Below are 13,614 nucleotides of genomic sequence, written 5' to 3'. Positions count from 1 at the left end.
AGGCTAATCAGCTGCTCCATGCCAGGCTGTTCAAATCGCCGTCGGACCTCAGTGGTAATACGATCGATAGCGGCAAAAAAACTCTGTTCTCTGTAATGGCTTGCCGTCAAGCGCTGCGAGCTCCTCAGGCTTGTCAGTGAATTTAAGCCTTCTGGGCAGTTGCGAAACTCTGGGCGCTCAAGGTTCCTTTAGGCCTAACTCTGTTGCTCTTGAGTTCGTCCGCTGCCACAGGACGTCAAATGAGGCGTGAGACCGCAGCCCTAACAAGCGGTCAGGAAGAGCCTCTGCTGCTTCTTTTGCTCCTGCAGCGAGCAAACTTTATTGGGGCATCAACCTTTCTATAGCCCTGTTTGGCCCGTGCGAGGAATTAGCGAGGATGCTTACAACGCCCGTTAAAGGCAAGGCTTTCGCCTTCCTCCACGACGCTACTAAGGTCCCAGGTTCGTGCACCGTGGGCGAACCCATTACTGACAACGCTGGCCCACGCCACATTCTCCAGTCAGTCAAAATATATCCGGCCCTGCCATCTGTTCAGAAAGACCTGTCGGACCTCTTAGCAGACTTTGCGGACTGTTTCGCTAAATGCTCGAAGGTCGGCGGAACCGCAGTCGCCAAGCAACGTATGATCACTGTATGATCACTGAGCAACGTGTCTCCCCGATAGAACGAGAAGTCATTGAGAATCAGGTTGCCGAAATGGTGGCAGACGATGTCATCCAGGCTTCCACCAGCCCGTGGGCATCACCTGTAGTTCTTGTCAAAAAAAGGAGAGTTTTCTGCGTTTCTGTGTTGACTACAGGAAACTTAATAACGTGACCAAGAAGGATGTTTACCAGCTGCCCAGGATTGATGACGCGTTAGACCGATTGCGGGACGCCCGATACTTCTCGTCAATAGATCTTAAAAGCGGGTTCTGGCAAATCGAAGTTGATGTGAGAGACCGGGAGAAGGCTTTCGAGACGCCTGACGGCCTGTACGAGTTTCAGGTACTGCCATTTGGTCTGTGCTTAGCGCCGCACACGTTTCAGCGCATGATGGACATCGTTCTTTCCGGCTTGAAGTCGCAGTCTTGCCTGGTGTACCTGGGCGATGCGGTTATATTTTCGACCACCTTTGACCAACACTTGGAGGGGTTGCGCATTGTGCTACAAGTGCTCAAAGCCGTGCAAGTCACCATCAGACCCGAGAAATGTAAATTTGACTTTGAGGAACTACGCTTTCTTGGTCACGTTCTCGGTGCATAAGGTTAGCCCGGGCGCTGAAAAGACCGCTGCCGTCTCAGGTTTTCCACGACCAACTGACAAGAAGGTCTTTCACCGGTTTTTAGGCCTGTGCTCCTGTTATAGACGCTTTGTTCAAAATTTCTTAAGAATCGCTGAACCGTTAAATTCACTGACTCTCGACGACACGCCCTTCCTGTGGCGAGTTCCGAACAAGAAGCTGCATTCTTCTAGCTGCGCAGCTGTCTACAATGACTCCGATGCTCGGCCATTTCGATGAAATCGCTGCTACGGACATCCACACTGATTCCAGCAATGTTGGCCTTGGTGCGGTACTGATACAGTAGCAAGACAGTGCAAAACGGGTCATCAGTTATGCGAGACGAACACTTACTCGCTCCGAGACAAGTTATTTTACAACGGAGAAGGAATGTCTTGCAGTGATATTGGCCATCAGCAAGTTCCGGCCGTACCCCTTACGGGCGACTTTTCCGTGTGGTAAGCGACCGCCACTCCTTATGCTGGCTGGAGAGCCTCAAAGACCCCTGGAATGGAGTCGTCAATAAGCCGGCCCTTAAGCACCAGGACTGTCTCCCGCAGGAACCGCCAACGTTTATACTTCTCTGGGCGCTGCTACAAAAATGGCGCAGCTTCAGAGGGCGGACTCGGAGTTAGCGCCGCTCATCGATTACCTCCAAGGCATCGACGACGCTCGCATTCCGCGTGTTTTTCTTCGTGGGCTCTACACCTTCACTTTAAGATCTGATGTTCTCTATAAGCGCAAACTTTGACCACAACAAAGAAGCGTTCCTACTAGTCGTGCCAGCCATCACAGCTGAGGCCTGAGATCTTGAGTGCCTGTCACGATGCACCATCTCCAGTAGTCTTGGAGTCGCGCGGATTAAACGAAAATACTATTGGCCCTGGTCACTACCACCCGTGCGGGCCTACGTAAAAACATGCCGTGAATGCCAACGTAGCAAGACTCCTCCATTGAAACCGGCCGGGTTTCTCCACCCCGTCGATCCCCCGTAGACCCCTTTTCACCAAGTGGGCAAGGACCTCCTTGATCCTCTTCCGAACAACTCGGCTGGAAAACTTTGCATAGTCGTTGCGACCGACTACCTGACGCGGTACGCTGAAACCACGTCCCTTGTCAAAGGGACTGCTGCTGAAATAGCGCATGTTCTTCGTCCACAGCATTGTTTTGAGTCATGGAGCCCCCTCCGTTGTTGTTACTGACCAGGGGACTGCTTTCACGACCCGCTTAACCCAGTCCGTGATGACTCTGACGCACACCAGCCATCGACGTGCTACAGCGTATCATCCACAGAGAAAGTGGTTGGTAGAGCGACTCAACCGCACCCTAGCCTACATGCTATGTATGTTGACGTAGAGTATCGAACTTGAGACACCCTTCTGCCATCCGTAACGTCTGCGTACACCACCGCCCTGCAGGAGACAACCCGACTGGCCCCCTTTCAGCGTGTCTTTGGTCGGCAGGTGAACACTCCGTTGGATGCTATGTTGCCCGTTGACCCCTACAGTGACTCTGACGCTGACCTCGAAGTAGACATCTCGTTAAGCGTGCTGAGGAAGCGCGGCAAGTGGCCATCAACAGGAGACTGACGCCGCTAGGTATAACCTCAGACGCCGCTTCGACAGTTACGGGCCCGGCGATTTGGTGTGGGTTTGCACATTTACTCGTCGCCCCGGACTTTCTGAAAAGTTGCTGCGAAGATACTTCGGCCCTTACAAAGTAGTGCGCCGCATCAGTGATGTGACGTGTGCAGTTGCTGCCGCCCCCGCGGCCTGCTTATCGCGACGGTCGCACCGTACTAAAGTAGTGCACATTGTTCGCATGAAGCCTTACCATGACAGGCCACCTGACTGAGCTACGGTTAACTGCTGCTGTGTCTGGCACAGGGCACAGTTATTGTTTCTGCTGGCCAGAACAGAAGTTGGCATTCCAAGCTCTGTTTACGGTAGATTGTGTAGTAATCAGCGATACTGTGTTGTCAGTGTTGGCATGAATTGCCGATTAATATGTACAACGTTGATTCATTTGTTGATACGGGTTGGTTATTGTACAAAAGGCAGGCTTGGTGCAATAAAACCCCAGTTGCAAGCTGGCGTCAGTCCTATCTGTGTGTGCCTTCCGTGTCCTCGTTTCTTGCGCCACTACCAGTTTTTTCGTTCAAGAAATTAACAACCGAAATACTTTGTGAATCATAACTATCCGATCGTAACAACAAGCGAGCATTTGGGCTTGCGAGGTGGGGAGACAATAGAAGTGCGACCACACACACGTACGCAAAACAAATGAACAGGTTGGTTTGGTTGGTTGGTTTATGGGGTTTAACGTCCCAAAGCGACTAAGGCTATGAGAGACGCCGTAGTGGAGGGCTCCGGAAATTTCGACCACCTGGGGTTCTTTAACGTGCACTGACATCGCACAGTACAGGGGCCTCCATAATTTCTCCTCCAAAGGAATTCAACCGCGAGAACTACTGCGAAGGGCGCCATTACCAGCGACACATAAAATATGCACCGTGATCTAGTCGCAACAAACGCCTGCATGGCCCAAAACTAGCGCAAAACATCGCATTAAGAACCGCGGTCCTTCTATTCCATCAATATAAAAATGTCCACGCGCGCTTCTCGCCATGGCACCACCTCTCCGTCGTCTGCTAGTTGCCCGAGCGTTGCGAGCAGAAACTCATCCTGGAGAGTCTCGCTGCCCGCTGGCAGACCGAAACCTGCCAGCCAGAGAAAAATGAACGCGTTTTGGGCAGCCATCGGAAGTACGCGAAGCAGCCAGAGAAAATCGAGCGCCTGGCTCCGCGCTCTGGCAACCCGCAGGCAGCCCGCGGGCCGCCAGAGGCGGGTAATCGAAGAGGCCCAGTGTACATCGAAGCTCCCCGAGATCACGGGACTACGCGTGACACATTCTCTTTTCGCAGACTATAGATGACACTGTAAAGTAGTAAAATATAGGAAAATCGCACGAATGACAATTCGTTGGGTGAATTGTAATAAACCTTTAGCATGCTTAACTTGCAGAGAGGCCGCACCATGCATCACAACAGTAGGCTACCCGAGTGGGAGTGACTAAAAAAGAGACGAAAGTGTAAAATGGCCACGCCGGCCCGAGCGCAGTCGCCGCGGAGATCTGCAGCCGGTTGTGCAGCGCGGCATCGTCGAAAGACGCGTAGTCTTCGTAAACGAACTTCGCGTCGCCTCCAAAATCCTTCTCGAGGGTGCTCTTCACATCTTTTGCGACGATCTCTGAAACGGGAGAAGGCCAACAGCGACGTAGTTAATACCGAACTCTCACTTAAAGCGTTGAGAATATTTCTCTACTTCGTTCATAATGCGCAATCGAACTGTGAACATCTAGAAGTTAGTTTTTGGAAGAACGATATTTTTTTCACCCAATTTAACGAATGTAAATTTTTAAAATCGCAACGGGCTCGGAGCTCCGCCATATTAAATGAACTTTGAACCTCGGAAGCCCATTTTCCAACCGTCTCGCACGACTTTTTCAAACCTCCCACATCCTTCATGGTTTCTTTCTTTATTGGGTTTGAACGTCCCAAAGCGACTCAGGTTATGAGGGACGCCGGAGTGAAGGGCTCCGGAAATTCCGACCACACTTTTGGTTTGGTTAGGTTTACTGGGATTTAACGCCCCAAAGCGACTCAGGCTATGAGGAACGCCGCAGAGACGGGCCCCGGAAATTTAGATCACCAGGAGTTCTTTAACGTGCACTGACATCGCAGAGTACACGGGGCTCTAGAACTTCGCCTCCATCGAAATGCGACCGCCGCGGCCGGGATCGAACCCGCGTCTTTCGGGCCAGCAGCCGAGTGCTGCAACCACTGCGCCACCGCGGCGGCGTTAAACACGCTTTTTCTTCGGTGGTAGCAAAATTATGCTAGAGTTGTCCGTGATGCATTCTAGGACGACTCTATCGTCTTTTTCTTACAACCCAGGTAAACGTGCCATCAAAAGAAAATCGAACAGCTGAGCGCCTATGCGCCGCACTGTTCGCGGTTTTTTCCACCATGATAGTACAGCACATGTCGCACACTAAGAATTGCGCATATCATTCCGGGCTGCGTGAAGAGAAAGGGACTAAATTAGGTTTTCATGCGATTGCGTGAAGGATCCCATTGTGCGGAAACCCTGGCGTCGTCGTCAGCGTCTGCGGCGTAAGCGAAGAATCTTGAAAAGGGTTAGAATGAAGGCACCCTACAGAGAAGCAGCCTTGGTACGCCATCTAGGTGACAGTGGCACCACCTAGGTCACATGACCTAGTGACGTCATCATAACTTGCCCACTGTGGCAAGTAACTGTTAAGTAAAGGATTGATCGCAACATGTCGCATGCTACGCAAGAGCAACCTTAGACTCGCAAGCCCCACCGGTGGCAGCACCTGCCATTACACGGCAGTAGAGCATCGATTAACGCTGCACCACTGCACCAGGAGTGGTACGCAGACTGCCAGCGATCTATGAATGTAAAGTAGAGGATGATCAATTCCGCATTTACGGTCATTAACTAATTTGCGCTAGCGCGTCTTAAGGGTGTGCTTAAGTGTCCCCCCGTAGTTTTTGTTTCCAGTTTTACCTTTCATAAACTCTTCACTCGAGCTGTGCGCCAAACATCGACTCCAAAGGGTTCTGTGAGCGGATTTTTGATCCCCCGGTTCCCTTCCCACACGGTGGCACATCTGGCGTTCAGCTCTCGTTCTGCTGTCACAAGTTTTTCAGCAGTTGGCATTGCGGCATCATTGCCATGGATCCGTGAAAAAAATCTGCGCTGACACTTTTTGAAAATCTCTTCACTTTTCTGCACACATACTGCACCTGAAGTAACAAAAAGCAGGGGACAAAACAATATGCGGACAATATGCTGCATGTCATTTTGCTTGCTGATAGCCTACTTAGTTAAAATAACGCTTGGTGCGAATCTAGTCAAAGCGGACAGTATGTTTTTTCACAGTATCTCCAACTCTGCAGCCTACAGCCGAAGCAGCGTCAAATACAGCGACCAAAGTTAGGTGTGTCTTCAATTTTGAATGCATTCTGCGTTAAAAGTGTTTATGAAAATTTGTTGTGACTGGCCTGCGTCAAACACTACGCGATTTTTCGGGACCACCGAAAGGTAGAAGAAAACTTAAGAAAGGTGCTCTGCTCAGCCAACACAGTTTGTCCTTGCATGGTATTGTGCATTAGGGTTACTCCAGGGAATATACGAGGCGCCTGTATGAACTGCAAAGCTTCAAGCTGACATGTTTGGAAGGACTATCGAAGTATGTGTGCCCTGCTAGCTATTATCCTGATCATTGCCAGCGGCCATTCGCTTTTGTAGAACGTGTGTGGTACACTGTACATAAGTCAACGAGTAACAACAGCGTTAACATACTCTTTAAAAGGAGCTTCCAGGCACAATCGCTCTTTCAGAAAGCGGCACCAACCTGACGGTTCGTTCCATCTGCGAGAAGCGTTTGGAATCAGGGCAGTCTGGCCAGCCTCCTCGCTTCTGCGGCCCATCTTCGGCAGCTCATACTTGGGAAGCACCAAAATGGCCTTGCTGAACAGATCGGAGCCTAAGCGGGCCCAGGCGCCACGTTCGGACGAGGCCGCTGGGGACCCGATCGGCGGCGGCGATGACGGCCAATAATAAGAGGTGGCAGATGCTCGCTCTGGCTCGGAGGAGTTTTCAGCGCCTCCGCGATTCGACGGTGTCCATGGTGCAACGCCGGCTTTGACTGGAGCCGCCGCCGCGGCTAGGGCTTCCTGGTAGAGCGTCAGGTCTATCTCGTCATCTACGCCGTCTGTAGCCAGTTGGAAAAAGAAAACTGCTCTATTATTCTAATTTGTCTCACTGGCAAAGTAGCGTTAAAGTTATCTTTTTTGCTTATTGTTTTTCTTCGAATGCCCGAAAAGGAGTTGCAAGCATTATTCAAATGGGCGGCGACAAACAATCTCCTCTAATGTGCCCTCGCATTTTGCGATACGCATGGATATTGGCTCCGAAAAACACAGAGGCCCCATAAATGTATAACCTGAAGCTACTAGTGCTCCGTGTTCACAGGTTTCGCCGCAAAACACTTCGCTTAGGCAGAGGTGTACTCTTGGTCACTGGCACTAAATAAGGCAGAGAACTGGTGTTGTTGGACTATTCGAAGTAGCTCCTTTTTTAAACGCGTACGTCGTTACAGAAGTCGGGTGTTCACACTGGACTCAGAGCTGCCGAAAGCTTCGATAACCGTCTATTGCGAGGAATATGCAACATATCTGATAATGAATGCTTCAACCACCACGAACCTCAGCTAAAGATATATGACAGCTTTAGCTGTGCGTCCGCAACGGCTTAGCGTGCGCAAGGAGCTTGCGGAGACGGCACTGCTCATGCACAGAGCGCAAGCGCGAGCCTTGCGTCTTGCGTACGGGCGCAAGCCAGCGGACTTTGCGTTGCAGTGCTTGCGTGGCTTGCGTGATTAACGTTGACAACATGATCACCGAAGACCTGCGGAGAATCCTCCTGCTGCTTCAACTATCTTCTCTCCATATGGGCGCACGTCGTATATCTGCCTATGTTAAATTTCCTGCAGAAAGCTTTTAGGCTACATCCGTGCCTTTGAGCATGCTCGATTCTCTCCATGTTATAATTCAACGGGTCGCTTTAGTAACTGCTGGTGATTACCTTTGGCAGTTATGCCAGCTTTATTCTGACGACGGGTTTGAGGCTGTCATGCTGTCATGCAATAACACAATTTGCCTTTCAAGTGAACTTTGTAATATTGCACCTAGCTACCCTGCCCCGTTTTCTAGCACGTCCATTGCGCACTCATGATTATATCAGTAATGTTATATCTTGTAGACTCAGGTCGCCGTGTTTTGTTAAAGCGGAATACCTATCCAGCAGTGGTATTTTGGATTGCTAAACTTTCCATTGTGCCCTTAGTTCGTTTATGTGTTTTTTTTTTTTACTTCCTCGATTTCTCCAGCCCCTATTCATATCCAGACTAATTAGAGACGTCACCTTGCTATGGTCGCTATACCTTACCTTGCCTAGCACCTCCACAACATGCACGATGTGTTTGGCGCACAGTATTCTGTCTACTTCATTTTAGTGCGAAGCAATACTTCACGAGATCAAATCAGCTCTTTGAGTTTGTGTAAAGCTTGATCTTGAGGGTGACCTTGGCTAAACCATGAATAATTGATAAAATAAATATTTCAGCGACTGGGATTCGAACCCGTGGCGGAGCGAACAGATAAGCTTCGCTGGCCACTGCACGAGAGCACTACCACGCCCCGTGTTAAACTCCAACACACACTCGCACTGTAGAATGCATATAGTCGTCTTCATCAAGTAATAATACTACCGAACTAATATACACACTTTAGCGTTTTGTATTGCATAGGTCGTCTTCACCAACTAAAACTACTATCGAATTAATATCATCGCCAGACGTGCCGACGAACGAGCAAAGCAAAACCGTGAGCCAACCAGGCTAGACACATGCTTTCGTAAGTCCACTCCGTTTACCTGCGTTAAAACCCTACTACTTTTAGAGTCTTGCCGGGCTCCATCAAGTCCTCTGAGTGTTTACAGAAAAAGGTATTTATGATTCGTGAAATATTTCAGTCTGCGAACTCGAGTGACAGCTCCCTCCTACTATTCTTAGAAACTATGCCATAGTCCATTATTCTCGGGTCATCGGCCTACTTCTTGCCTACTGACACTGAAGCCGTCCGTCAGTGTAGTGTACTACGCTTTTACTTTACTCAGTGCCTATTCTGCACCTCCATAGAACCTTTCAACAATCCTGTCACTAGCTATATTTTTGTTGACCAGATATTCTACACTAAGTTCTCGCCTCACTGGCACAGCGCGATTGGAGAACACATGCACACTCTGGAGTATGCGTCACCAGGCTTTTTACCCTCACTGAGCCCTGTGACACCACAGTTAATGCCCTATAGCCCCTCTAACCGCAATGCTAGGCCGGTCACACTGGATAAGGTTCTTTCATTAAACGTTTTCAGGTTCAGGTTGCAGTGGTCAGTCACAGCTCTGACCACCGAGCGGGTCACTTGATACGTAGATACACGCCTGGACTGAGACCTGAGGATTATTCCTGCTTCAGCAGTATGTCACTAAAGGGCGTCAGTCTATTTAGGAGTGGTTCGTATCTCATCGCGAACGCCAGATTAACAATGCACTAAGAACTGCTCAGGAAGATGCATGACTGCACTGTACATAATTATTTCGCGTAATAGCATTAAGACCAGAAGAGAAACACTATTAGAACCCTCGTCCTCCGCCGGGGCAAGGAAGTGTATGAAGGCGGGAATTTCGTGTGACAATATACCACGACACCGATAAAGCTTTTTTGATTTACCAGCTGCGAAACTCCTCGTGTAACGCGTACATTTAAACATGGAGCTGTGGGGGCTAAAACAGGAAGGTTAGCAGACTGCCACGCCACTTGCGTCTTTCAAACGAACCGCTTTTCGTCGCTCCAAGCACGAAGGCAGTGGAGGAATAACGTAGCAGGGCGCCAGCGTTGGTTGGCTGCCCAGCTCGTAGGGAGCGCCATAGTCTGTTCGCCTTCGCGATGATGGCCACGAGTAATAGCCGGGTTTCAAAGTGAAATTTCGCAACTGGTGCGGTCAAATAGTGCAAATTTACGCGAGAGGGCCCGATATAGTGTTTTCGAAGCCAGAAAAAAAATGGCTGAGGCTTAGCTAAGGTTAAGCCTAGTCAGATGCGAAGCATATTGATGTCTAGGCTTGGTAAAGTTCCTCGCTTTGTTCTTCAGTTGTTGTAGAGCGTTGTCGCCGAGCCGCATATTGAGCACGCCGCTTAGCCAGACGTTCCCACGCGAGCCGGCAGCCCATCTCTCCTCTGCTGTGACGTCATGTCACGTGGTGTCACGTGGTGACGCTAAAGGTCAATGGTAGCTCCACCGCCGCGCTCGACGGGCTGTAGTGTAGCTCTAGTATGCTTCGCATAAAAAAGGTTGGAAAACAACGAGACATCTTCGTGGCTGACCGATTATGTACGACTCCAGGTCGGCCTCCTGCTTCGGGACGACGTCCACCCAGGACGGCGGAGGCGGTCTGAAAGTCCCCTGTAGAGCATCGTTGTACCAGTACAGGCCGGCTGCGAGGAAAGTGGATGCGGATGAGCCGCTCGTAACTACAGACACTGACGAGCATCATTCGTTCTGCTCACCCACCACGTTGCTCAGTGGCTTTGGAGTTCGGCGGCTGATCCCATGTTCATTGGCTCCATCCCGGCCGCGGCGGAGGCAAAACAAAAACGAAAACGCCCATGCTCTGCGCGATGTTGGTGCGAGTCCAGGCAGTCTAAATTAATCTGGAACCTTAGGAGAGTTTTAAATTGGGCTAGTTGGTGGTTGTTATTCTCGTGCATTGTTGCGCTTACGAAGGAACTTGGACACATTCAGGGACGACACAGAACAGATGTGCGCAAACTATCAACTGCAAGTTTATTTCTGAGTGCATGTATATATAGGCATTGTCAAGACACAAACAAAAACAAAAACAAATCCGTGATCACATCGTCATGGCAAGATATCTTTTAACGTCCTGTCCAGCAGTAAAAAACATGCATTATCTTTCTGACTTAGCTGTTTGTTTTTATTTTTCCAAAAATTCTTTTTCCTGATTTGAGAGCTCGATAGAAGGCACGCTTACACATGGCCCTTTTTTTCCTGATTGTATGCAGTATGCTTCCCAAAGTTCCCTGATTAGCTTCTCTCTTGAACCGAGCAGTATTGCTGTCTGCTTAAAGTGAGGTGTGCAATTTTTGCATCTGGCGCAATGCGCTGCCAGATTTCCCGGTGAGTTGACAAGACTGCAGTTGCGCCTATGTTCTCTGAGCCTCTCATTGAGGCACCTACTGGTCTGGCCAACGTACGTTTGCCCGCATGATAGCGGTATCTTATACACAACACCTTCGCGGCATTCCACGAACTTTGTCTCATGTTTGACGCCACATGACACCTCTTTCTCGGCATTGTCTTCGTCGTTTACTTTCGCGCACATTGCTTTCAATTTTTTGGGTGCTGAAAAAACAACTTTTACGTCGTGTCTTTGTGCAACCTTTTTCAGGTTGTGGGAAAGTGCATGGACGTATGGGATAACCACAGGCCTCTTCTTTTCTTTGGCATTGCCTTGGTCCTTTGTTCGGACTGTCCTTCTTAGCACTTTCTCTGCCACGGAAACGAGCAAAGGTGTCGGATAGCCTGCTTTTCTCAGGCGTGTTGCCTGCAGATGGAAGCTTTCTTGCATCTTGTGGCTGCATGATTTCTTTATGGCCTGCTCAAAACATGACATGGCCATATTTCGTTTGATCAGCTTGGAATGGGCAGAGTCATACGGTAGTAGGCCTTTCTCATTGCGCGTTTTGTACTGCCAGCATATATGTGGTTCAAGAGTGAGAGCTAGATCAAGGAACTGTAGGTTGTTGTTTGCAGGTAGCTCGTGGGTAAATGTGAGCCTTTTTGAACTGCTCCAAAGTTTCTTCCAACACGTTGGGCGTGGCAAAGGTTTTATCTGCACAAACCAAAAAGTCGTCTACATAACGGAAGCACTTTGTAACACCAAGCGGTACCAATGTTTTTTCCAACTCTCTGTCCCCTCTGGCAAGGAAGATGTCACAGAGAACGGGGGCTATAGCAGATCCTATGCAAATTCCGTCATTTTGAGAGAAAACAGCACCATTGAACTCGACACACAATGATGAAAGGTATGCTTTCAGCAGAGCAAGGAAATCTGTGGTACTAATGGCGCTCTCATTCATAAACTTCACGCAGCCATATTCTCCAATGCACTCTTCTACGCACTCAAGCACCTGCTCCCGCGGTACACAGTAGAAAAGGTCTGTCACGTCAATGGAGAAACAAGTCACACTGGGATCATTCTTCAGGTATTCGATGACTTCGTTCGAATTTCTGATGATGAACGGGTCTTTCACCGGAAGCTTGTTCAGATGGCACTGGAGGTATCCCGCTATGTTCCTTTGCCATGTGCCCTTATCCTCAACTATAGTTCGGAATGGTGCTCCTGGTTTGTGCGTCTTAATTGAGAAGAATGGCCTCAGAGTAAGCTTCTTGCTGTCCTTAACTGCTTTAGCGAGTTTTTCCAGGCCTGCGCTCTCGCATAGCTTTGCCGCTTGGTTGCGGTTTTTCTTCAGGGTTCTTTCGTTGAGTTGCTCTTGCCTGGTGAAATTTTTTGAGATTGCATCCAGAGCTTTTGCGTGGTAGTCACCTGCTTCCACTACGGCAAAGCCTCCTGTCTTGTCTGCCATCAAAAGTTTCAGTCTGTTATTACGTAGAAAATCGACAGTTTTCTTTGGAACCACTCTGGCATCCTTTTGCTTGCTTCTTTCATTTATGCACAATAATGCCTCTTTGACGCATGCATTCTTTTCTTCTGATTGAGCTCGGTTTGCAATGGAGCGAATCAAGCCTAGAACTTCCAATGGCTTGAGGGTTGGCTGAACGGCATATTTGGGTCCCTTTTTCAACGTGTCGAGAATCGCAGACGGCATTTCGCGTCCCGAGTAGTTGAACACGTTAGGCACGTCTGAGTCGTATTTCTTTTTCTTCTTTCTTGGCAGATTTCTAAAAGACTCAGCCCACTTACGTTCCGCCAGCCCTTCCGCCCAGTCTACAAAGTATTTAATCATGTGCTTACTTTGTCCTTTTCCTAGCGTCGAAGAGCAGATCAATTTGATGTGGTCGCGGTAGATCCTGACTTGCCTCCATGTCTCTGCTCGCAATACCTTGCAAAGGCGTCGACACGTTGCTTCTGTCGGGGTCATCCAGCCAAAGAGTGCTGAAATAACTTGGGTTGTCAATCCATGGGAGACAGCGTAGGTGAGAGTTCTTGTTCGGCATCTTGCCTCGGCGATGAGTTCGATGAAAAACCTTATACGGGTGAGCGGGGACACTTGTGGTATGTTAAGGCCCGATGTACACGAAATAAACATTAGGAGAGTTTCAAATTGGGCTAGTTGGTGGTTGTTATTCTCGTGCATTGTTGCGCTTACGAAGGAACTTGGACACATTCAGGGACGACACAGAACAGATGTGCGCAAACTATCAACTGCAAGTTTATTTCTGAGTGCATGTATATATAGGCATTGTCAAGACACAAACAAAAACAAAAACAAATCCGTGATCACATCGTCATGGCAAGATATCTTTTAACGTCCTGTCCAGCAGTAAAAAACATGCATTATCTTTCTGACTTAGCTGTTTGTTTTTATTTTTCCAAAAATTCTTTTTCCTGATTTGAGAGCTCGATAGAAGGCACGCTTACACATGGCCCTTCTTTTCCTGATT

General features: G+C 49.1%; 1 protein-coding gene across 1 annotated transcript in view; it reads right to left on the bottom strand.

The window, feature by feature from the left end:
* Positions 1 to 4,272: 4,272 nt before the first annotated feature.
* The window catches only part of LOC149343616 (uncharacterized), a 28,034-nt gene continuing 18,692 nt past the window's right edge, over positions 4,273 to 13,614 (bottom strand). Inside the window, exons 4-6 of the mRNA XM_089547035.1 lie at positions 10,293 to 10,403; positions 6,703 to 7,062; positions 4,273 to 4,508 (exon numbers count right to left, since the gene is read on the bottom strand). Coding sequence (XP_089403161.1) covers positions 4,273 to 4,508; positions 6,703 to 7,062; positions 10,293 to 10,403 — 707 coding nt within the window. The remainder of the gene's footprint in view (positions 4,509 to 6,702; positions 7,063 to 10,292; positions 10,404 to 13,614) is intronic.

This window comes from Amblyomma mixtum, chromosome 5 (genome assembly GCF_055824585.1).
Source record: "Amblyomma mixtum isolate Tamu chromosome 5, ASM5582458v1, whole genome shotgun sequence".
Lineage (NCBI taxonomy): Eukaryota > Metazoa > Arthropoda > Arachnida > Ixodida > Ixodidae > Amblyomma > Amblyomma mixtum.
The sequence above is the reverse complement of the archived record's forward strand: the minus strand, read 5'-3'. Positions and strand labels throughout refer to the sequence as shown.